This window comes from Danio rerio, chromosome 22, assembly GCF_052040795.2.
Source record: "Danio rerio strain M-AB ecotype USA chromosome 22, GRCz13ab, whole genome shotgun sequence".
Lineage (NCBI taxonomy): Eukaryota > Metazoa > Chordata > Actinopteri > Cypriniformes > Danionidae > Danio > Danio rerio.
In genome coordinates this window covers 3,357,501-3,379,975 of record NC_141042.1, presented here as the reverse complement: position 1 = coordinate 3,379,975, position 22,475 = coordinate 3,357,501, and the positions used below count along the sequence as shown (strand labels likewise).

At 39.9% G+C, this 22,475-nt stretch overlaps 2 protein-coding genes and 1 long non-coding RNA gene across 15 annotated transcripts in view; all 3 read right to left on the bottom strand.

The window, feature by feature from the left end:
* Positions 1–6,290, bottom strand: part of LOC100334962 (histamine H3 receptor) — a 34,695-nt gene extending 28,405 nt beyond the window's left edge. For both annotated transcript variants that reach the window (XR_015521509.1, XM_087303562.1), the window contains exon 1: positions 5,777–6,290. Coding sequence is in view for 1 of the 2 variants with exons in the window: in XM_087303562.1 (XP_087159688.1) it covers positions 5,777–6,005 (229 nt within the window). In the remaining variant the exon portion in view is untranslated. The remainder of the gene's footprint in view (positions 1–5,776) is intronic.
* The window catches only part of LOC147831455 (uncharacterized), a 787,032-nt gene that overhangs the window by 585,949 nt on the left and 178,608 nt on the right, over positions 1–22,475 (bottom strand). The gene's annotated exons all lie outside the window — the stretch shown is intronic.
* The window catches only part of impact (impact RWD domain protein), a 79,018-nt gene continuing 78,671 nt past the window's right edge, over positions 22,129–22,475 (bottom strand). For 11 of the 12 annotated variants that reach the window (XM_087302663.1, XM_087302656.1, XM_087302661.1 and 8 more), the window contains one exon: positions 22,129–22,385. In XM_087302663.1, coding sequence (XP_087158789.1) covers positions 22,326–22,385 — 60 coding nt within the window. In that variant the 3' untranslated portion in view covers positions 22,129–22,325. 12 annotated transcript variants of the gene reach the window in all.

The window sequence follows — 22,475 nt, the reverse complement described above, 5'->3', positions numbered from 1 at the left end:
CTATGCACCACAAACGTGGTCTTGTAGTCCAGGGTCTCATATAAATGACCAAAATATATGGTCTGATGGTAAATTGTGATCTAGTTTGCTTTAGGTTAAGCAAAGTTGGGTTTTTAATACCAAATGATGTCAAATACACTCAAAATTCCCAAATAAACTAATATTTTTGAGTGTATTTGTGACCATGGACCACAAAACAAGTCATAAGACTCAATTTTTTACACATTATCTGCTAAACAAATTAGCTTTCTCATTGATAGATGGCATTATTTTAGATATAAATGTGTAAAATATATGGGGAATTGGAATCTGTTACGATAACCAGCGATCGCTCTCTGAAGATCGCTGGTTTCCACTTTACCAGGACTACACTTCCGCATATCCCAGGACTACATTTTCATACATGCACTTCTTCCAGTCACACACGCCTGTTCATTCATCTACCCTGATTACAATCACCAGCTGCACCTTGTCAGAGACTGATATCACACCACTTATAAGCCACTCATGAACCCGTCTTGTTTACTACTCCAGTGACATTACAACACGTTTCTCCCTGTCTTGTTTCTCCGTGTTTGAACCTAGCCTTGTATCCTTGTTATCCTGTTTAGCCGCCTGCCTTTCGACCTTTTGCCTGTTTACCGTTTATGATTCTATCCTTAATATACCCTTTTGCACCTGTATGACCACTGCTTGCCTGACGCCTGCATATTGGATCTTACCTCAGTTGTATCTGTCACTCCCTCCCCGGTCGTTACAGAATCTAGTTAGCTTCAGGTCAACCAAAATGTCCAAATGACCAAACATTTTTAAGCGTATTTGTGACCATGTACTACAAAAGTGGTCTTGTAGTCCAGGGTCTTATTTAAATGGCTAAAATATATAGTTTGGTGTTGCGCAAAGAGCTGCACAAAAACAATCGTGTTATTCGTCAATAATGTGTCCCTGAAAGTATCATCAATGTAAAAAGGAATGAAAGTTCAAGTCATTATACTGCCCCATGGAGTTCGACTGAATCAAACATACAGCGAAGTATATTCTGGTGAAAAAATGTAGCTCAAGGCATGTATTTCCAATGATCCTGTGTTGAATCAATGGCCGCGAGCTTCACAAGGCCAGCATACAATAGGGGATCATGTCACGGAGGAGTCGCTTCACAATACGACCACCAAACCCAGAGCCATTATCAAAAAGCCATCGAGCAGCAAAGGGAACGCTGACTCCTCTCTGCGCTCCACACCTCTTTCTCTTGCCGTTCTGTTCCTGGAAGCTTTTCGCACAAAAGCACACAAAACAGCAATCTCATCACCGGCGAGTCTTTGAAGGACGGCGAGATCTCACATCTATCACACTGTCAAATACGCAGCCGTGGCTCTGTTATTTAGAGCTTCTGAGCTGCTTGGCATTTGAGAAAAAGAAAAAGCGCCCGCTCGGTTTGGGCTCTTTATCTGAACTACGTGGGCATGTTTTCAGGTGGAGCGCCACCCTCCTCTCTCGCCAATAGAGATATAACCAAGTTTTTTTTTTTCCTTCTCAAAGAGCGAAAGCCACGAGCGCTAATGCCTGTGAGCCGCAAATAAACACTCAAGCAGACAGAGGAGGGTTTGCTGAATAGACCGAGACGCCGTGCGGATCTTGAAATGAAGCGCAGATAGGATCTGGTCTCTTAATGCACTCTTAATCCAAGCCAATAATTTATGATGCCGGAGCAGAAAACTAAAGGTCGTCCATTTATTCAACCTCACACCCTGCTGTGCTAAGAAAGCATGGTGGTGTTTTAGGTATAAACGGCTAAAGTGTAGGCATATAGTTTGGTCAACCATAGTTGGGTTTTCACTCCCAAACGGGCCAATCTGACGCATGATCGGCTGAATAAACAAGCTTTCCATTGATTTGTGGTTTATAGGAATTGGATAATATTTGGTCAAAAGGAAAATATTTGAAATTCTGGATTCTGAGGGCTTAACAAACTTAAATATTAAGAAAATCGCCTTTAAACCTGTCCAAATTAAGTTTCAGCGATGCATATTACTAATCAGACATTAGGTTTTGATCAGCCCTGTCTCACGAGAAAACGTAAGTATTTTACGTTTTGCCAGTTTAGTGACTAATTCGTACAAATTCGTACAAGTTCAGTTGTACGAAATGGTACGATTTTAAAAAGGAGGCGTGGCACCTAACCCCACCCCTAACCCCAACCGTCATTGGGGGATGAGCAAATCATACTAAATTGTACGAATTAGATCGTACGAATTCAGACGAATTAGCCACTAAATTAAAAAGCTACGAATAGCCGTGAGATTGTGTTGGTTTTGATATATCGTCACCTTAGAATTATAGGTTCTGTCTGACATTTTTGTCAAAATTGAGTTATTGACATATTCTTATAAAATGACAACTTATTTTCATGGTGTGTGTGTGTGTGTGTGTGTGTGTGTGTGTGTGTGTGTGTGTGTGTGTGTGTGTGTGTGTGTGTGTGTGTGTGTGTGTGTGTGTATAAGATCAGCTTTGTCGTTTTGCTGGACTGCTCCATTGAAAGTGGGGAAAAACCAAAAAGAAACACTAAATCACTAAAGTCAACTAAATAAGGCTGCACCACACAAAATTGAGAAGAAACCTAAAACTGAAAAGACGTGAATGTGTAAATGTGACGATTTAGAAGCATTTTTTGACATTGAGATGAAATGTTAAATTTTACCATGTTTAAAAAGAAAGTTATTTAAAAAATGTAATGCGTTAAATGTGAATATTTTTATTTGCGTTTGTGTGTTTATATATATATATATATATATATATATATATATATATATATATATATATATACATACATACATACATACATACATATATATATATATATATATATATATATATATATATATATATATATATATATATATATATATATATATATATACATATACATATATATACATATTCCATTGATAGATGGTACTATTTAGATATAAATGTCTAAAATGTACAGGGAATTGCAATCTAGTTAGCCAAAATTCCCAAATAACCGAACATTTTTAAGTGTATTCGTGACCATATACTAAAAGTGGTTTTGTAGTCCAGGGTCTTATATAAACAGCCAAAATACAGAGTCTGATGGTAAATTGTGACCTACTGTAGTTTGCTTTAGGTTAACCAAAGTACTACAAAAGTGGTCTTGTAGTCCAGGGTCTTATTTAAATGACCAAAATATATGGTATGATGATAAATTGTGATCTAGTTTGCTTTAGGTTAAGAAAAGTTGGGTTTTCAATGCTAAATGATGTAAAATACACTCAAAATTCCCAAATAAACTAATATTTTTGAGTGTATTTGTGACTATGGACCACAAAACATGTCATAAGAGTCCATTTTTTACACATTATCTGCTAAACAAATTAGCTTTCTTATTGATAGATGGCATTATTTTAGATAAAAATGTCTAAAAAGTATAGGGAATTGCAATCTAGTTAGCTTTAGGTCAACCAAAACTTCCAAATTTGTCACCATGTACTACAAAAGTGGTCTTGTAGTCCAGGGTCTCGTATAAATGGCCAAAATATATGGTCTGATGGTAAACTGTGAAACCTAGTTTGCTTTTGGTCAATCAAAGTTGGGTTTTTAATGCCAAATTATGTAAAATACACCCCAAATTCCCAAATAACCAAACTTTTCAAGTGTATTTGTGACCATGTACTACAAAAGTGGTCTTGTAGTCCAGGGGCTCATATAAATGGCCGAAACAAAAGTCTGATGGTAAATTGTGACCTACAGTAATTTGCTTTAGGTTAACCAAAGTTGGGTTTTTAATGCCAAATTATGTCAAATACACACAAAATTCCCAAATAACCAAACATGTTTAAGTGTATTTGTGACCATGTACTACAAAAGTGGTCTTGTAGTACAGAGCCTCATATAAATGGCCAAAATAGATGGTCAGAAGGTAAACTGTGAAACCTAGTTTGCTTTAGGTTAACCAAAATTGGGTTTATAATACCAAATTATGTAAAATACACTCAAAATTCCCAAATAACCAAACAATTTTAATTGTAGTTTTGACTATGGACCACATAACAAGTCATAAGAGTCTATTTTTACACATTATTTGCTGTATAAATTAGCTTTCTGTTGATACATCTCACTATTGTAGATAAAATATCTTAAAATGTACAGGGAAATGCAATCTAGTTAACTTCAGGAAAACAAAAAAATCACAAATAACCAAACATTTTTAAATGTACTTGTGATTGTGTCTCGAAAGTAGCACTTGTAGTCCAGGGTCGAATATAAATGGCAAGAATGTATAGTTCGATTGGCAACTGTGATCAAGTTTGCTTTAAGTCAACCAAAGTTGGGTTTTTAGTTCCAAATGATGTAAAATGCAATCCAAATTCCCAAATAACCAAACATTTTTAAGTGTATTTGTGACCATGTAAGTGGACCACGTACTACAAAAGTGGTCTTGTAGTCCAGGATCTCATATAAATGGCCAATATATATGGTCTGATGGTAATTTGTGAAACCAAATTTTCTTAAGGTTAACCAAAGTTGGCTTTTCAATGCAAAATGAGGTCAAATACACTCAAAATTTCCAAATAACCAAATATATTTGAGTGTATTTATGAATGGAAGCATCTCACCAATGATCAGACCAATGCAAACAAGTGAGCAGCTCTCTAAATTTGAGGCGTCTTATCGACTAGTTTTGTATTGCTTGTCGGAAATTGACTTTTTGTTTTTTTTTGAGTGTGTTAAGAGTGATCTAATCAGTGTTTTTGCTCTCGGGATGAAGTCAAAACCGGAGAAATGTGGCTTAATTAATAATTCACTCTGAATCCATTTCCTGCAAAGTAATAAAGTGAGACTCTGAGCCATTTGGTAATCGGCATTACGGATGGAGATAAGCTCTAAAACTAAGCACGGCTATAACAATTTGTGTTCAGTAATTGACAACGGCCCATGCTAATGAATATTGAATTGCACAACGGGGCGAGAACGAAATGTACAGTCACCCGAACCAATATGTTGTTCTTTTTTGAAGTCTGTCTACTTTGGCTGATAAGATGAGACTGAATCACATTACATTAAATGAGAAGAAAAAAGAAAGCATATTAAATGCTAGAAAAGTGTCTACGTCAAATGTTTCAGTTAGATTTTTGAGAAAATGTAATGTCAGATTATGGGTCATTGAGTTTAACAGGTATATTTATACGTGCAACAACATGTTTATCATGTCCAGCACTTCCCAAAACATATAAGTATACTAAATTTTATTGTATTTTAGATAATTAAAAAACTTCTTGTTGGAAATTGGGTGGTAAAGAATATACAGTAAGTGTATACATTTCAAATGACAATTATTTTGGGGTCAAAACTATTAGTTCTTAAATTAAGTCATGGTAAAATGCATGATAAAACACACATTCTAATGTATAGAGGCAATATTTGATTATATTTATTAATAATTATACATTTTAAGATGAATTTATGAACAATAAAACTGTTCCGTGAGAAATCCCGAGTCAATATTATACAAAGCCAACACGTTTATTGCAATATGTACACATTGTACTGTCTCGTGTATCTGGCATACCCAGTTTGATCGATCTGCGCACTATCTAATCACCTAATCAATCAAACTTCTCCCAGAGACCAAATTCCCACAGATGTACAGTAAACTTTACAGTAAGAGTTGATCCTGTGGAACAAAGGGACTCTCATTCAATGACATGCCGCACTCCATAAACGACTGCATATATGTTTATTATACCAATCTACATACCAACAAGGAAGTCTGAGATGGCCAAATTAAGGAAGAAGTAATTGCACTGGTTTCTGAGGCTCTTGTCCACGACAAAAGCGAGAATAACCAGCGCGTTCCCCACCACCACCACGACCACCAGAGTTGCCATCAGTATCGCCAGAATCACCATCGTGTAGCCGGGAAACGGAGCCTCCGCCGGGCTGACGGTCGTGCCGTTGGAGCCGGAGGTATTGAAGCAGGTAACCATGGTCAGATCGAGGACATTTGGCGAAGCAGCAACAGGTCTGAAGTCATCGTGTGAAGCTTTTCCCGCTGCCGAAGATGACAGGAGAGTTTTCGTCCCTTCAGGGGAGCGTTAACTTCAGCGCGCGGCGGGAAAAAAAAAACCTCCCCGCCGGAGTCTCCAAACACCGCGCATCTTTGAAGCCGAAAAACACAATGACTTCTTCTTCTTCTTCCTGAGGGAAACTCCATGAAGATGACAAGTCAGTGTTCAGTGAGACTGAACAGTTCTGAGACTTTCAAGCTGAATAGCGCGCTCCCGTGTGGCGCGCGCGTCTACTGTTGCGCGCTCCCGCCTCCGTTAACATACGCGGTCCACTCCTTTTGTGAAGATCTGAGAGAATTAATAACTATTTTATTTCCAGAATTACAATTTTTCCATCATTTGTCATCACCTATATTCATTCCAAAACTGGTATGACTTTCTGTTGATCACAAATTTAGAAGCGTTAACCCTTGTTACTACGAAATTGTTTAGAAAATTACAGGATTTTAACTAATTGCCAAATTCATAAATGATGTCACTGATTTAGTCGAAAACACTCAAAATTACATATTTTCAATATAAACAGTAATTGTGGACTGGATTATTTCCGTGTTTTAACTTGAAGTGATGGTTTAAAAATTTGGATTTAAAAAGCAAGACAGATTTACTCAAGATGTACAATTTGGAACAGCAAATTCAGAAACTCTATCTTTATTAGAAGAACCACCTAAAATATCACCAAAAAATGTAATGTTTGTCATCGTTTACTCGGCAGCTAGCTCTCTACAACTCTCACATGGTCGCCCACTGAGGCTAAGCAGGGCTGCACTTGATCAGTAGCTGGATGGGAGACCGCATGGGAAAGCTAGGCTAGGTCTGTGTGGGTGCTAACACCCCAGTATAGTGTTGGGGACTTTATACTGCTCAGTGAGCGCCGTCTTTCGGATGAGATGTTGAATCGAGATCCTGACTCTCTGTGGTCGTTAAAAATCCCAGGATGTCCTTCGAATAAGAGTAGGGGTTTAACCCTGGCATCCTGGCCAAATTTGCCCACTGGCCTCTGTCCATCATGGCCTGCTAACCATCCTCGAACCATAATTGACTTCATCATTCTTTTCTCTCCATCAATCAGCTGGTGTGTGGTGTGCAGGTCTGGCACAATATGGTCGCGTCATCCAGGTGCATGCTACACAATGGTGGTGGATGAAGAGACACCCCCCCCCCCTTGTGTGAAGCACTTTGAGTGTCTAGAAAAGTGCTATATAAATGTAAGTTATTTATGGGGTTTGCCATAGGCAAAGCCCATTATTACTATGCTCTTTTTGCTTATTATTATTTTTTTCTTCTTCCGTGCGTTTTTCGGCGCGTAACTAGTCCCGCAGCTTTCGTCCCAGACCCTTGAAAGTGGGGTGAAATCGTCCGGTTTTATCGGGAATGGTGTGCTATGACTTTTATAAGGGGTGGAGTTTTGTTTGGCCCCGCAGGGTACCCTAGCAACTGCCTAGCAACTACCCAAATTACCATAGCAACGCCTTAGCAACCACCTAGCAACCACTTAGAACACCCTAGCAGCCAAAAAAATACATTGTACCCCATCGATTTGCCACGCAAACCCCATTCACATTTTCTTTAGGAAATGTACAATTCTAGTTATTATTATTATTATTAATTATTCCCAACAAGTATGAGTTTCTTTATTCTCTTGAACACAACAGAAGATATTTTGATCTGAACATTCACCATTGAAAAAACATGGAAGTCAACGTTGTCCAGTGGCTACCGAAAGGACATTTTATTTTATGTTCTGTAACAGAAGAACGAAACCCAAACAGCTCTCCTAAATGTACATTTCTGTGTGAACTACCCCTTTAAAGTCCATCCTGTGTGTGTGTTCTTGAAGATATCGCTGCTAAACTAGACTCATATGAGTAAATTATTCCCCTATGCTTTGAACAATGTCCGAATTTCCAACGCTCACATGTTTTTGAGCAGTGTATTTGTGCTTCTGCACTCTTCAGCACCACGGACAGCCGCCACTCCAGGCAAAGCTCAGGTTATTTTCTTCAAAGCGTTCCTCCTTTTCCCAGTGGCTGTGTCTCACTTTTATACATTACACCCTATGTGCCTCTTTTTAGCCTCAATTTTCCTGCTGCAGAAATCTTTAAATTTAAGCATTTAGAGAAGAAATAGTGCTAATGCATCTGCCATAATGACGTGCATGATGAGGCATGACAAATAAACATCCTAATTGCGCTTTTTAAAGTTTTTTTTTTTTAAATTGCACACCATCTACAGTACGCCTCCACTTCCTAAACACCAAAACTCTGTGTTTCTGGGCTTAAAATGATTCTTAATTACACTGGCTGTCAGAGAGATGTGGTCTTCTTCTCCAGCGTGACTCATTTCCCTACTGACACAAAAGACCAACTTTAGCCGATTTTCAGCTGCGCACCAGAGCAAGACGATACCACTCACTATTTTTTTGCCCCAGCGTTTCACACACGTGCATGACATTGACACCGAAATAATGGTGCATCTGTGAAATCCAATTTAGTGGCGCTGCATGTCGCGGCTTCCTTAGCTTCCATTAGTTCCAGCAGTTGTGCGGTTAAATTTCCAGCGAAAGCCCTCTTAAATGTGTCATTCTTCTTTAATTGTGGAGTGCTAATTAACCCCTGGGATCTTAACCCAGGATTTCTTGTATGGGCCCCGGCGGCGATACCAATCACTTCCAGAGAGGGTTACATGAGGAGCTGTGGAGCAATTAGATTAGCATAAGACTCATTGCAGAACTCATTTCAAGCATTTCCTATTCACTTTTCCTTATGAACTGGAATGACGTGCTACAATTGTGTAAGTCACAGTAAACCGAATGCAATTGAAATGAATACATAAAGCTTAAGCGTGAACATTTGATTCTGCTGCTAATTGCTGTTTTAATTGTTGATTTAATCAAAAAAACATAACAGAGCTGACAGTCACAATATTGATGATAACAGAGATGATGGTAGCAGGGTTGAAGATAACAGTTGGTGGTAACAGAGTTGATGATAACAGAGCTGACAGTAACAGAGTTGATGGTAACAGAGTTGACAATAACAGTTGACAGTAATAAAGTTAAGGGCAACAGTAAAAGTAAAAGAGACAGTAAAAGAGTTGATAGTAACAAGGTTAACAATAATAAAGTTGACAGTAGCAGAGTTGACAATAACAGATCTGACGGTAAGAATGTTGACAACACAGTTGATAGTCATAGAGTTGACGGTAGCAGTTGACGGGAACAGAGTTGACAATAACAGAGTTGACAGTAACAGTTGACGGTAACAGAGTTGACAATAACAGAGTTGACAATAACAGAGTTGACGGTAACAGAGTTGACAGTAGCAGAGTTGACAATAACAGAGTTGACGGTAACAGAGTTGACAGTAGCAGTTGACGGTAACAGAGTTGACAATAACAGAGTTGACAGTAACAGTTGACGGTAACAGAGTTGACAATAACAGAGTTGACAGTAACAGTTGACGGTAACAGAGTTGACAGTAACAGAGTTGACGGTAACAGAGTTGACGGTAACAGAGTTGACAGTAACAGAGTTGACGGTAACAGAGTTGACAGTAACAGAGTTGATGGTAACAGAGTTGACAATAACAGTTGACAGTAATAAAGTTAAGGGCAACAGTAAAAGTAAAAGAGACAGTAAAAGAGTTGATAGTAACAAGGTTAACAATAATAAAGTTGACAGTAGCAGAGTTGACAATAACAGATCTGACGGTAAGAATGTTGACAACACAGTTGATAGTCATAGAGTTGACGGTAGCAGTTGACGGGAACAGAGTTGACAATAACAGAGTTGACAGTAACAGTTGACGGTAACAGAGTTGACAATAACAGAGTTGACAATAACAGAGTTGACGGTAACAGAGTTGACAGTAGCAGAGTTGACAATAACAGAGTTGACGGTAACAGAGTTGACAGTAGCAGTTGACGGTAACAGAGTTGACAATAACAGAGTTGACAGTAACAGTTGACGGTAACAGAGTTGACAATAACAGAGTTGACAATAACAGAGTTGACGGTAACAGAGTTGACAGTAGCAGTTGACGGTAACAGAGTTGACAATAACAGAGTTGACAGTAACAGTTGACAGTAGCAGAGTTGACAATAACAGAGTTGACAGTAACAGTTGACGGTAACAGAGTTGACAATAACAGAGTTGACAGTAACAGTTGACGGTAACAGAGTTGACAGTAACAGAGTTGACAGTAACAGAGTTGACGGTAACAGAGTTGACGGTAACAGAGTTGACAGTAACAGAGTTGACGGTAACAGAGTTGACAGTAACAGTTGACGGTAACAGAGTTGACAGTAACAGAGTTGACAGTAACAGAGTTGACGGTAAAAGAGTTGACGGTAAAAGAGTTGACAGTAACAAGTTGACGGTAACAGTTGACGGTAACAGAGTTGACGGTAACAGAGTTGACAGTAACAGTTGACGGTAACAGAGTTGACAGTAACAGAGTTGACGGTAAAAGAGTTGACAGTAACAGTTGACGGTAACGGAGTTGACAATAACAGAGTTGACAGTAACAGTTGACGGTAACAGAGTTGACAATAACAGAGTTGACGGTAACAGAGTTGACAGTAACAGTTGAGGGTAACAGAGTTGACGGTAACAGAGTTGACAGTAACAGTTGACGGTAACAGAGTTGACAATAACAGAGTTGACAGTAACAGTTGACGGTAACAGAGTTGACAATAACAGAGTTGACAATAACAGAGTTGACGGTAAAAGAGTTGACAGTAACAGTTGACGGTAACAGAGTTGACAATAACAGAGTTGACAGTAACAGTTGACGGTAACAGAGTTGACAGTAACAGTTGAGGGTAACAGAGTTGACGGTAACAGAGTTGACAATAACAGAGTTGACAGTAACAGTTGACGGTAACAGAGTTGACAATAACAGAGTTGACGGTAACAGAGTTGACAGTAACAGTTGACGGTAACAGAGTTGACAATAACAGAGTTGACAATAACAGAGTTGACGGTAACAGAGTTGACAGTAACACTTGACGGTAACAAAGTTGACAATAACAGAGTTGACAGTAACAGTTGACGGTAACAGAGTTGACAATAACAGAGTTGACAATAACAGAGTTGACGGTAACAGAATTGACAATAACAGAGTTGACGGAAACAGAGTTGACAGTAACAGTTGACGGTAACAGAGTTGACAATAACAGAGTTGACAATAACAGAGTTGACAGTAACAGAGTTGACAATAACAGAGTTGACAGTAACAGAGTTGACAATAACAGAGTTGACGGTAACAGAGTTGACAGTAAAAGAGTCTACAGTAACTGAGTTGACAATATTTGACAATAACACAGTTGACACTAACAGAGTTGAACTTAAAAATAGACAGTAACAGAGTTGATAACACAGTTGACAATAACCGCGTTGCCAATAACAGAACTGCAAGTAAAAGACTTGATGATAACAGAGTTAACAATAACAGAGCTGATGGTAACAGAGTCGCCAGTAAAAGAGTTGATGGTAACAAAGTTGACAATAACAGCTGACAGTAAAAAAATTGATGATAACAGTTGACAGTAGTAGTTAATAGTAACACAGTTGATAGTAACAAAACTGACGCTAACAGAGTTGATGGTAGCAGAGCTGACAATAACACAGTTGACAGTAACAGAGTTGAAGTTAAGAGTAGATCGTAACGGCTGGCAATAACAGTTGACAATAAAAGAGTTGATGATAAGAGTTGACAACACGATTAACAGTAACAGGGTTGACAATAACAGAGTTGACTGTAACAGAATTGACGTAACCGAGCTGACGGTAAAAGATTTGATGTTTTCCATCATTCTGAACTTTAGCTTAAGATGCTAACCTTAAACCAGATCCCACATGACATGTCCAAAGCACATTTTATGCATTTTCATCATAATACTGTTTTTTAAGTATATAAAATGGACTGAAATATCACAGTAACAGTGTTGACACGTAATTAATCTACCATTGTTGTATCCTAAATATTTTGAATGAATTAATGCGAGAAGAATAAAGGCATACCTCAATGCCTTCCAGATGTTTCTCGCCACAGGATGTGACATTCTAATGCTGCGTTTACACAAGGCGCAGATGAAGCGTCAAGTGCGAGTGATTTACATGTAAAGTCAATGCAAAGACGCTAATAGACTTCCTGCGATGCAATACACGCGATTGAGGCAGCGCGAACTGCGCATTTTGCATGATTAATGTGCTTAATGCATGTTTCATGCAAATTGCCCAAGTTCAAAAATCTAAACTTCAGTGGACATTTGTGCCGCGTTAACCAATCAGGAGCTTTCTCTTGTAGGGGCGTGCTTATGACATGGCGCCTGTTGTTTGTGTCCCATGGGGGAAATCCTCCAGCCAACACCAGACAACAGTTGATTAAACTCTTCAATTATCAAGGTATAGTTTTTGGAGGAGTTTATGAACTCACAGAGCTGGGTGCACCAAATGAATCTACTCTGTATTTCAGCCTTCCTGAAGCACCTAAACACAGCCATTCTCTCAATAAAATCCATGTTAGCCCTTTAGCAACGAAGCTAGAGTTACCGTGCAGACAGAAGCCCTGCCCATGCGAAACTCCGTTTCTATTGCTCAGTGAATTTGACGCGTCTATTTACGCACGATTTATCCGCGTGTACGGCGTCTGGTGTGAACACAGCACTAGAGCAAATCGCATGCTTTTTCTATTAGTATTTTTTACTGATTGTTGTACCTTTTTTTTTATAACAGATGTAACAGAGTTGACAAGGATGTAGCCCCGGACACAAAAATAATTTGTTTTTAAAACCAGAAATTACAAATAATTGGAGAGGGGTCTGGCTGCAGACTCGGTGCAGAGCAATCTGAGCCGCATCGAATGGTTTTAATGCGCTCACCTAACCCCACCCCTAATCCTACCCATCACACAGTGTTGTCACTCGCTCCATTGAGTGCATTGTGTCTGACATTGCATCGCTGAGTGATGTAATCTCAGCTTGCATCATCAAGGCTGCATCCAGATACTATTGAATAATTCAGAAAATAGACAATTCATACAAATGCTTATTTAATGTAGTAAAAAAATAGACTTAAGTTTTATGATAATTTAAAGATGAATGTAGGATTCAGGATGTGAAGAGAGTCAGAAATCGATATAGTGGGAGTCTTTAAGTTATATTTACAAGGCAAAATGTGCACATACAAACATTAGTTTAAGAAATAACTTCATATTATTTGTGTTGTTATATAAAAATGTCACTAAAGTTTTGATGTTTTTGAAAAACAACTCAAGTTCATCACAAAATGTTCCCGCAGTTCAAGAATCCCCCACAAGAGCGGCTTTAAAATGTGAAACAAATGTGCACATCATACAAATGAATGTCATTCCTGCAAGAACTCAATGCCAAATCTGATGTAGACAACCACTTGTTTGTCTTTTAAACTCTACTAACCTCATTAAAGGGATGTCTGACTTACAGCAGGCTTACACTACACGATATTTGTTGTCTGTAATGATAGTTACTGTGTCAGATGGTGATTGATAAATTCTTGTCATGTCGTGGTCTAGAAGCACGCCACAAAACATGTACACATCATTCTTGACATGCATGATGACACTTCCAGAAACAAACAACACAGAGGAAACAAACACAAGTATTGTTGCCATAGCGCCACAAACCTTCCCTCCATTGCGAAATTCCACCAATAGCATTGCTATTTTTCTCATTTCACCAAGTGTGGAGGGGCTTTTTGTGTATTTATTGGTCAACATATGAAATAAACATATGACGAGCCATTTTGACACTTTATCTATAACCCGTGCTAGTATCTATTTTCATGTTACTAGTGCTTATTCTTTAGATGTTAGTACTTCTTAGATAATTGCTCTTATTTGTTTGATAGGAGCGCTTATTTATTAGATACTAGTGCTTATTTATTAGGTACTAGCACTTAATTGTTATAGTAATGATTATTCGTTAGTTAGTAGCGCTTATTCGTTAGATAGTATCGCTTATTCGTAAGATAGCATTGCTTATTTATTAGATTGTAACGCTTTTTTGTTAGATACTAGCGCTTATTCTTTAGATTCTATCACTTTTTCGTTAGACAGTTACTCTTATTCGTTAGATACAAGCACTTATTCGTTAGATAGTAGCGCTTATTCGCTAGATAGTATCGCTTATTCATTAGATGCTAGCGCTTATTTGTTAGATATTACCGCTTATTCGTTAGAAAGTAGCGCCTATTTGTTAAATACTTTCACTTATTTGTTAGATAGTAGCGCTTATTCGTTAGTAGCGCTTATAAGATACTAGCGCTTATTCGTTAGATAGTATCGCCTATTCGTTAGATACTAGAGCTTATTCATTAGATACTAGTGCTTATTTGTTAGTTAGTAGCGCTTATTTGCTAGATTGTAAAATTTATTAGACACTAGCTCTTATTCGTTAGATAGTAGAGCTTATTCGTTAGATAGTAGAGCTTATTCGCTAGATAGTAGCGCTTATTCATTAGATGCTAGCGCTTATTTGTTAGATATTACCGCTTATTTGTTAGATACTAGCGCTTATTCGTTAGACACTAGCTCTTATTTGTTAGATAGTAGCGCTTATTCACTACATACTAGTGCTTATTTGTTAGATACTCATGCTTATTGGGTAAATACTATCGCTTATTCATTAGATACTATCGCTTATTCCCTAGACATTAGCACTTATTCGTTAGACACTACCGCTTATCCGTTAGACACTAGCGCTTATTCATTAGATACTAGTACTTATCAGATACTAGCTCTTATTCGTTAGATGCTAGCGCTTATTCAGTAGATGGTACATATAAAAGAGACTAGTGTCTAATAAATAAATACTAGCACTAATGAATAACTACTAGTATCTAATGAATTGGAACCAGTATCTACTTAATAAGTACTAGTATCCAATGAATAAGCACTAGCATCTATTTAATAGGTACTAGTGTCTAATACGTAAGCACTAGTATATTTTTAAAAAGCACTAGCACCACACAGTAGCATGAAAATATATACTAGTACAGGTTATAGATTAAATGCCCAACTACTTGCCATACTACGAAACATGCTAGTCTTTCTGTCAGGATGTTGTGAAGTGTCCAAGATGTCAGTTGTTATACTAAGACTTACTAAGATAGTTAAGCCTTTAAATGTCCCTTTAAGCTGAATACTAGTCTCTTGAAGAATTTCTTGTATGAGTTATTAAAACTATTATGTTTAGAAATGTACTCTTGGAAATAGAGGGGAAAATTACAGGGGGGCTAATAATTCTGACTTCAACTGTATATAATAAAGCTTCTCTTTGTTTGGTCCAGATATCATTGATTAACCCACAAGCTTTCTTTTGTGTCAGTGTGCGTTGCTGAAAGCGTTAAAGCCTTGATGGTCTTGTTTCAGTTTGATGTCACTAATGAGCGAGGATTTCAGACATTAAAGCGTTTGGATTTACGGAGTAGAGGCAGGTGCCAGGAGAAGATAACGCGGGAAAGCGGCTAAGTGGCTTTTTTAGCAGTCAACTTCTTTGTTGTATTATTCTTGCTGCGGAAGTAGTATTGCGCAAAAAGGCCCAGAGCAAAAGCCACAACTCCTTTCCATGGGGATCTGCTGTCTTTCTCTCTCTCTCACCTAGCACAGAAGTAGCAGAGACTCTTACGAAACAAGCTTTCGGGCTGCACCTCTCTGATGTTTGATCTCCAGAGATGAAGAGCCCTGACCCTTATTTGAGCAAACAACAACAGCGGCCGTCTCCCAGAGCCACTTCAGACCATAAAACAACATGAATTACCATTCCGCTCTGGTCGTCTTGTTCCTCAAGGCCTCCACGGAGGACGGCTAATGTGCTGATTTGATTTCTCCCGCGATTAATATTATTCATCGAAACTGTTGTCAGCCAATGTACAAGAGGGGAAGTGTTTCTTATCCGCCATGTAAATTAGCCACTTTCATGCTATGCTAATGGTGTTCACTCTCTTGGTGGCCGTGTTTAGAGGGATATTATGTGGTCAAGTCGAGTTGTGAAAGTTCAATATTGAATTAGTTCTCACAGACGGCTACTTAGGCTACTTGTTAAATATTAAAATAAAAGCATGGCATTTTGTGTTATAAAAGTCATTGGTAGTCAAGATTAGCTTGGGTTCTTGGTATAAGTACTAGATCTAGGCTAGTTTTTAACAGCAGATGGCGCTCTAGGATAGTTTTTCATTGCACACGGCACTCTAGGCTAGTTTTTAGTCACAGGCGGCGCTCTAGGCTAGTTTTTTTTTTACAGCAGGCGGTGCTCTAGGCTAGTTTTTTAACTGCAGACAATGCTCTAGTCTAGTTTCTGACTGAAGATAGTGCTCCAGGATAGTTTTAACAGCAGACGACACTCTAGGCTTGTTTTCTAAGAGCAGATGGTGCTCTAATGGCAATTTTTAAAAGCGTATGATGCAATAACAGTAATTTTTTTAAAGCAGATGGCCCTCTAGGCTACTTTCTAGCAGCAGACGGCGCTGTAGGCTAGTTTTTAGCAGCAGACGGCGCTCTAGGCTAGTTTTTAACAGCAGACAACGCTCTAGGCTAGTTTTTAATAGAAGATGGCGCTCTAGGCTAGCGTTTTAACCGCAGACGATGCTCTAGATTACTTTCTGACTGCAGATGGTGCTCTAGGATAGTCTTTACCAGCAAACAGCTTTCTAGGCTAGTGTTTAATAGCAGATGGCGCTCTAGGCTAGTGTTTAATAGCAGATGGCGCTCTAGGCTAGTGTTTAATGGCTCTCTAGGCCAGTGTTTAACAGCAGACGGCGATGTAGGCTAGTGTTTAACAGCAGATGGCGCTCTGGGCTAGTATTTAACAGCAAACGACGCTCTAGGCTAGTCTTTAATAGCAGTTGGCGCTCTAGGCTAGTGTTTAACAGCAGATGGCGCTCTAGGCTAGAGTTTTAACCGCAGACAATGCTCTAGACTACTTTCTGACTGCAGATGGTGCTCTAGGATAGTCTTTACCAGCAAACAGCTTTCTAGGCTAGTGTTTAATAGCAGATGGCGCTCTAGGCTAGTGTTTAATAGCAGATGGCGCTCTAGGCTAGTGTTTAATGGCTCTCTAGGCCAGTGTTTAACAGCAGACGGCGATGTAGGCTAGTGTTTAACAGCAGATGGCGCTCTAGGCTAGTATTTAACAGCAGACGGCGCTCTGGGCTAGTATTTAACAGCAAACGACGCTCTAGGCTAGTCTTTAATAGCAGTTGGCACTCTAGGCTAGTGTTTAACAGCAGATAGCGCTCTTGGCTAGTGTGTGATAGCAGACGGCGCTCTAGGCAAGTGTTTAACAGTAGACGGCGCCCTAGGCTAGTCTTCAATAGCAGACGGCGCTCTAGGCTAGTGTTTAACAGCAGATGATGCTCTAGGCTAGTGTGTAATAGCAGACAGTGCTCTAGGCGAGTGTTTAACAGCAGATAGCGCTCTAGCCTAGTGTGTAATAGCCGACGGCGCTCTAGGCAAGTGTTTAACAGCAGACGGCGCTCTAGGCTAGTGTTCAATAGCAGACGGCGCTATAGGCTAGTGTTTAATAGCAGACGGCGCTCTAGGCTAGTGTTTAACAGCAGACGGCACTCTAGGCTAGTCTTTAATAGCAGACAGCACTCTAGGCTAGTGTTTAACAGCAGGTGGTGCTCTAGGCTAGTTTTTAACAGCAGGTGGTGCTCTAGACTAGTTTATAGTAGCAGATGGCGCTCTAGGCTAGTTTATAATAGCAGATGCCGCTCTAGGCTAGTTTTTATTAGCAGATGGCGCTCTAGGCTAGTTTTTAAATCGCTGACGGCACTTCAGGCTAGTTTTTAATTACAGATGGTGCTCTAGACTAGTTTGAAACATCAGGTGGTGCTCTAGGCTAGTTTTTAACACCAGATGGTGTTCTAAGCTAGTTTCTAACTGCAGATGTTGTGCTAATGGCAATTTTTAACAGCAGACGGTGCTCTAGGCTAGTTTTTTAAATCTCAGACGGCACTCTAGGCTAGTTTTTAACAGCAGATGGTGCACTAGGCTAGTTTTTATCAGCAGATGGTGCTCTAAGCTAGTTTTTAACACTAGATGGAGTTCTAGGCTAGTTTTAACAGCAGATGGCACTCTAGACAGCACTACCAGTGAGTTAGATATGAAGGCAACAGATAACCTCTCTTATGACACACAAGCTAGCGATGATTCAGAGGTAGTCATTGCATCTCATTTCATCATACTTTTTTCAAGGGTCAAGGGGATGATGTGGGTGTAGAGGTGTAAAGCAGAATCAGGTTTAGGCCAAAAATCATGTCGAAGATTAAAACACAGCGCGCCGTCTAAAAACATTTCCAAGTGTTTGCACCAGAGATTCCTCAGCACACAGTCTTACTACTCCCCGCACGTCACAACAAAACTTTCCTCCATTAAATTGGCAATTAGCAAGTCACAAACTGAGTTTTGGCAATTTCAAACAATAATGGCAAAGAACAGCGTGGGATTGTCTTGATTTATTGCGGATGTACTTCAAGCCAAATACAGTGAGATTATTCACACTAACTTGTCTCTTTGGCCCTAAATAAAAGACGTAGAGTTGTCAAATTTTGCCTTAGCCAATCCAAAAAACACAAGATTAATGCACAGCATGACTTTCTCTTACGCACTGTACACAAAACAGCCTGATTCCTTGCCAAAAAAAAATGTTGTAAGCAATGAGAGAAAACAGTTTGCTGCCAAGAGTCTGTGTGACGAAATATAAAAGACATCCATTAGGCAGGGCAAAGATGACATGCCAAACAGGCCCCGAGCAAGTTCTGCATGCAGGGCAGATTTATCCCCACACCTAGACAACATGTCACCGCAAAAGCCCACCAAAGCATTTAGCCATGAGCCCCATGAGTCAAACCAAGCAATTGAATCTGAAAGAGTGTGCGCCGACAGTCAAAAAGGTGCGTTAATATTCATTGAAAGGAAATAGTGGGATGCTGAAAGAAAGAGAGAGGTAGGCATGAAAGAATAGTCCAGAGCAAAGGGAATAGATGCATGCGGAGATGATGAAAGTGAGAAGAATACGACTCGGAGGAAAGAGGCCAGAATGTCAAAGACCCAAAGGTATTTAAGAGGGAAGACGGGAACGATATGTGCGCGTGCCTTCGAGAAAGGTAGGAAGTCAAAAAGCACTCGAACGTCTTTTCTAGATGACTCATTTCTCCAGGCTGAGGTCTAAAGGTTTAAAAGCATTCGGGGACGCAAAAAAAAAAAAAAAAAAAAGCGCACACACAAACCAACTCGTTGCTTTCCGAGACACGGCGCCGAACCGTCACGCAATGTGTCTCCAATTCCTGCATGGTTTTCCTGAGGCTCTCCCGTGACCTAGCATCTGCTTATTAGGACGCTGACCGCCAAAACGTTCAAGTTATTCTCACTTGAGCTCATTAAGGGAGAATTAGCATGCTAGTCATAGTGTGGAAGTCTCAGCAGGTGGGGACAGACTTTGGCCATGGAAAGTTTGACTCGTGAACTAACCAGTGGGTATACTCAAATGACTATAACACGTCGTTCATCTCAGTACTTTAAAAGGAACGCTCCACTTCTGTTTTGAAAATAATCTCATTTTCTATTTTCTCTACCCTGCTGAAAAATACAGCTTAAACCAGCCTGGTTTTAGAGGGGTTTTGGCCACTTCCAGGCTGGTTTCCAGCCACTTCCAGCCAGGTCTTAGCTAGTCAGGCTGGAAAGTGACCAGCGAAAACCATCTAAAACCAGCTGGACCATCCTGGTTTAAGCTGGACATAGCTAGTTTTGGCTGGGCTCCCAGCCTGGTTAGGCTGGTCAAGCTGGTTTTAGCTGGTCATTTCCCAGCCTGTCCAGCTAAAACCAGACTGGAAATGGCTGAAAACAAGCCTGGAAGTGGCCAAAACCCCTCTAAAACCAGACTGGTCGACCAGCTAAAACCAGCCACCCTTCCTAGGCTGGTTTAAGCTGGATTTTAGCAGGGTAGACTTAAACTGTTGAGTTTGACCTTTTTTGACTACATTCAGCCGATCTCTGGGTCTGGTGGGAGGATTTTCAGCTTAGCATAGTTCATTGTATCCGATTAGACGGTTAGCATCTTGCTCAAAAATGGCCAAAATTGGGACTTTTTAGGTCGATATGGCTAGGAACTATACTCTAATTGTGGCATAATAATTAAGGAACTATTTTGAGGCGCTGCATAATATATTTGCTTGTTTATTATGCCAGAATAAGAGCATAGTTTCTAGTCTAGCCTAACAGGCCTAAAAAATAGCAACTTTTCATTTTCCATTGGTGTCAATACCCGATGTAACTATAAAAGAGACAAGCTTTAAATAGGAAAAGTATTTAATCTTTGTAGTCATTTTTGATCGAGATGCTAGCAGTCTAATCTGATGCTCTCTAGGCTAGTTTTTAACAGCATTTGGTGCTCTTGGCTTGTTTTTAACAGAAGAGGGTGCTCTAGGCTAGGTTTTAACAGTAGATGGTGCTCTAGGCTAATTTTTAACACCAAATGGCGCTGTAGGCTAGTTTTGAACAGCAGATGGTGCTGTAGGCTAGTTTTTAACAGCAGGTGGTGCCCTAGGCTAGTTTTTAACAGCAGAGGGCGCTCTAGGCTAGTTTTTAACGGTAGATGGTGCTCTAGGCTAGTTTTTAACAGCAGATGGTGCTCTAGGCTTGTTTTTTTGACCAGATGGCGATCTAGCCTAGATTTTAACACTAGATGGTGCTCTAGGCTAGTTTTAAACAGCAGATGGCGCTCTAGGTTAGTTTTTAACAGTAGATGACGCTCTAGGCTAGGTTTTAACAGCAGATGGTGCTCTAGGCTAGTTTTTAGGACCAGATGGCGACCTAGCCTAGTTTTTAACACTAGATGGAGCTCTAGGCTAGTTTTTATCAGCATATGGGGCTCTTGACTAATTTTTAACACCTGATGGCTTTCTAGGCTAGTTTTTATTAGCAGATAGTGCTCTAGGCTAGTGTTTAGATGGTATACGGGGTGGGAGAGGGGAGTTAGAGCGATTCTAAAAGCCCACACCATTTTGGGCCCCCCAGAGTTTCTATTCGGGGGCCCCCAAAGCCAACACCTCCCACTCTTCAGTTTTGCCCGCGACACCTACTTCCACCTAAGGTCTCCATAATCCTGGACCAGGCCGTATCCTGAGCAAATTCTGTGGTGGTCATGGTGGAGCGGAGAGTGTGAATCCTGAAAGACTCCAGTCTCAGCATTGATCCCGGATAGCTAAACACCCGCCAGTGACCTTTTCACACCTGCATCTTCTCCACAATGGACGTCCAGCGTTCTCCAGTCTCCAGAGCCTAGACTGCAGCTCTGCACAAGAAGTTTGGCCGGAGTAGAAATGGTTGCGCCCAACTGAGCTTGTTCCTTCTCAAGGTTTCTTCACTTTGGTCAACTGGTGAAGTTTGATCCTCCACTGTCGCCACTGGCTTGCTTGGTTTAGGACTTGTGGAGCTGCCGGTAATGGCTTTGCTCTTCGGTGTTTGGACTCTCACTCTAAGTAAACCACAATGAACTGAGCTTAACTCTGAACTGACACAGTTTCAGTTTACTGGAACTTCCATGATAAGCTGCTTTGACACAATCTACAGTGTAGGAGCGCTAGAGAAATGAAGATGGATTGAATACTTTTACGTAAGATTTTTCAGTACTTTTCCATAACGTCAAGCACTGTTTAAAAAAGGTTAACAATGAGTGAAAGCGTAATATCGTAGAGCGAGTGGAGATTAAATGTATGAATATACAGTAATGGACGTTTGACAATCAAAGCGTGAGAACGACTTCGGGTCAGTTTTGTGTGGACATTTGCGGTAAAACCCTTCTTAGACACTCATGCTGGCGTGACGCTTCTACTAAACCTGAAATTGCTTTTGTCAGGCTTTATTAAATGATGCTATTAGAGCCTCATTAAACTGGAGGAGGGGTCAAAGGTCGCTGATGAATGTCAGGGGTATTTTATTACCTGCTTCGCATCCGTTTGTCCTTGCGACTCCTCAGGAAAGCCTCATTTGCGAATCAATTTGTAATTCATAAAAATCTTTATTCATAAGACAAAGCACTTAGTGTGACATCAAGTGTAGCAACAGAGCATTAAACTCGATTGCGCGCAGGAACTGTTTGTGTTGTGACTCTCAAGTTGTTTAAGCCTCCTATTAAAAGAAGTCTCGGTTGATTTCATTCGTCAGAATCCGGTCTATATCTAGTCCAAGTAGACTTTTACTTTGTCTTCTTGCTCTTGGGTTTTTTGCTCTTCCCTCCTGCTTTGGATGTTTCCTCCTGAAAGGGAAAATAAAACATGTTTTTAGAGTCCAATATGAGAGGCTTAAAGAAATAGCATGAGACACTCGATACACACACACACACTGC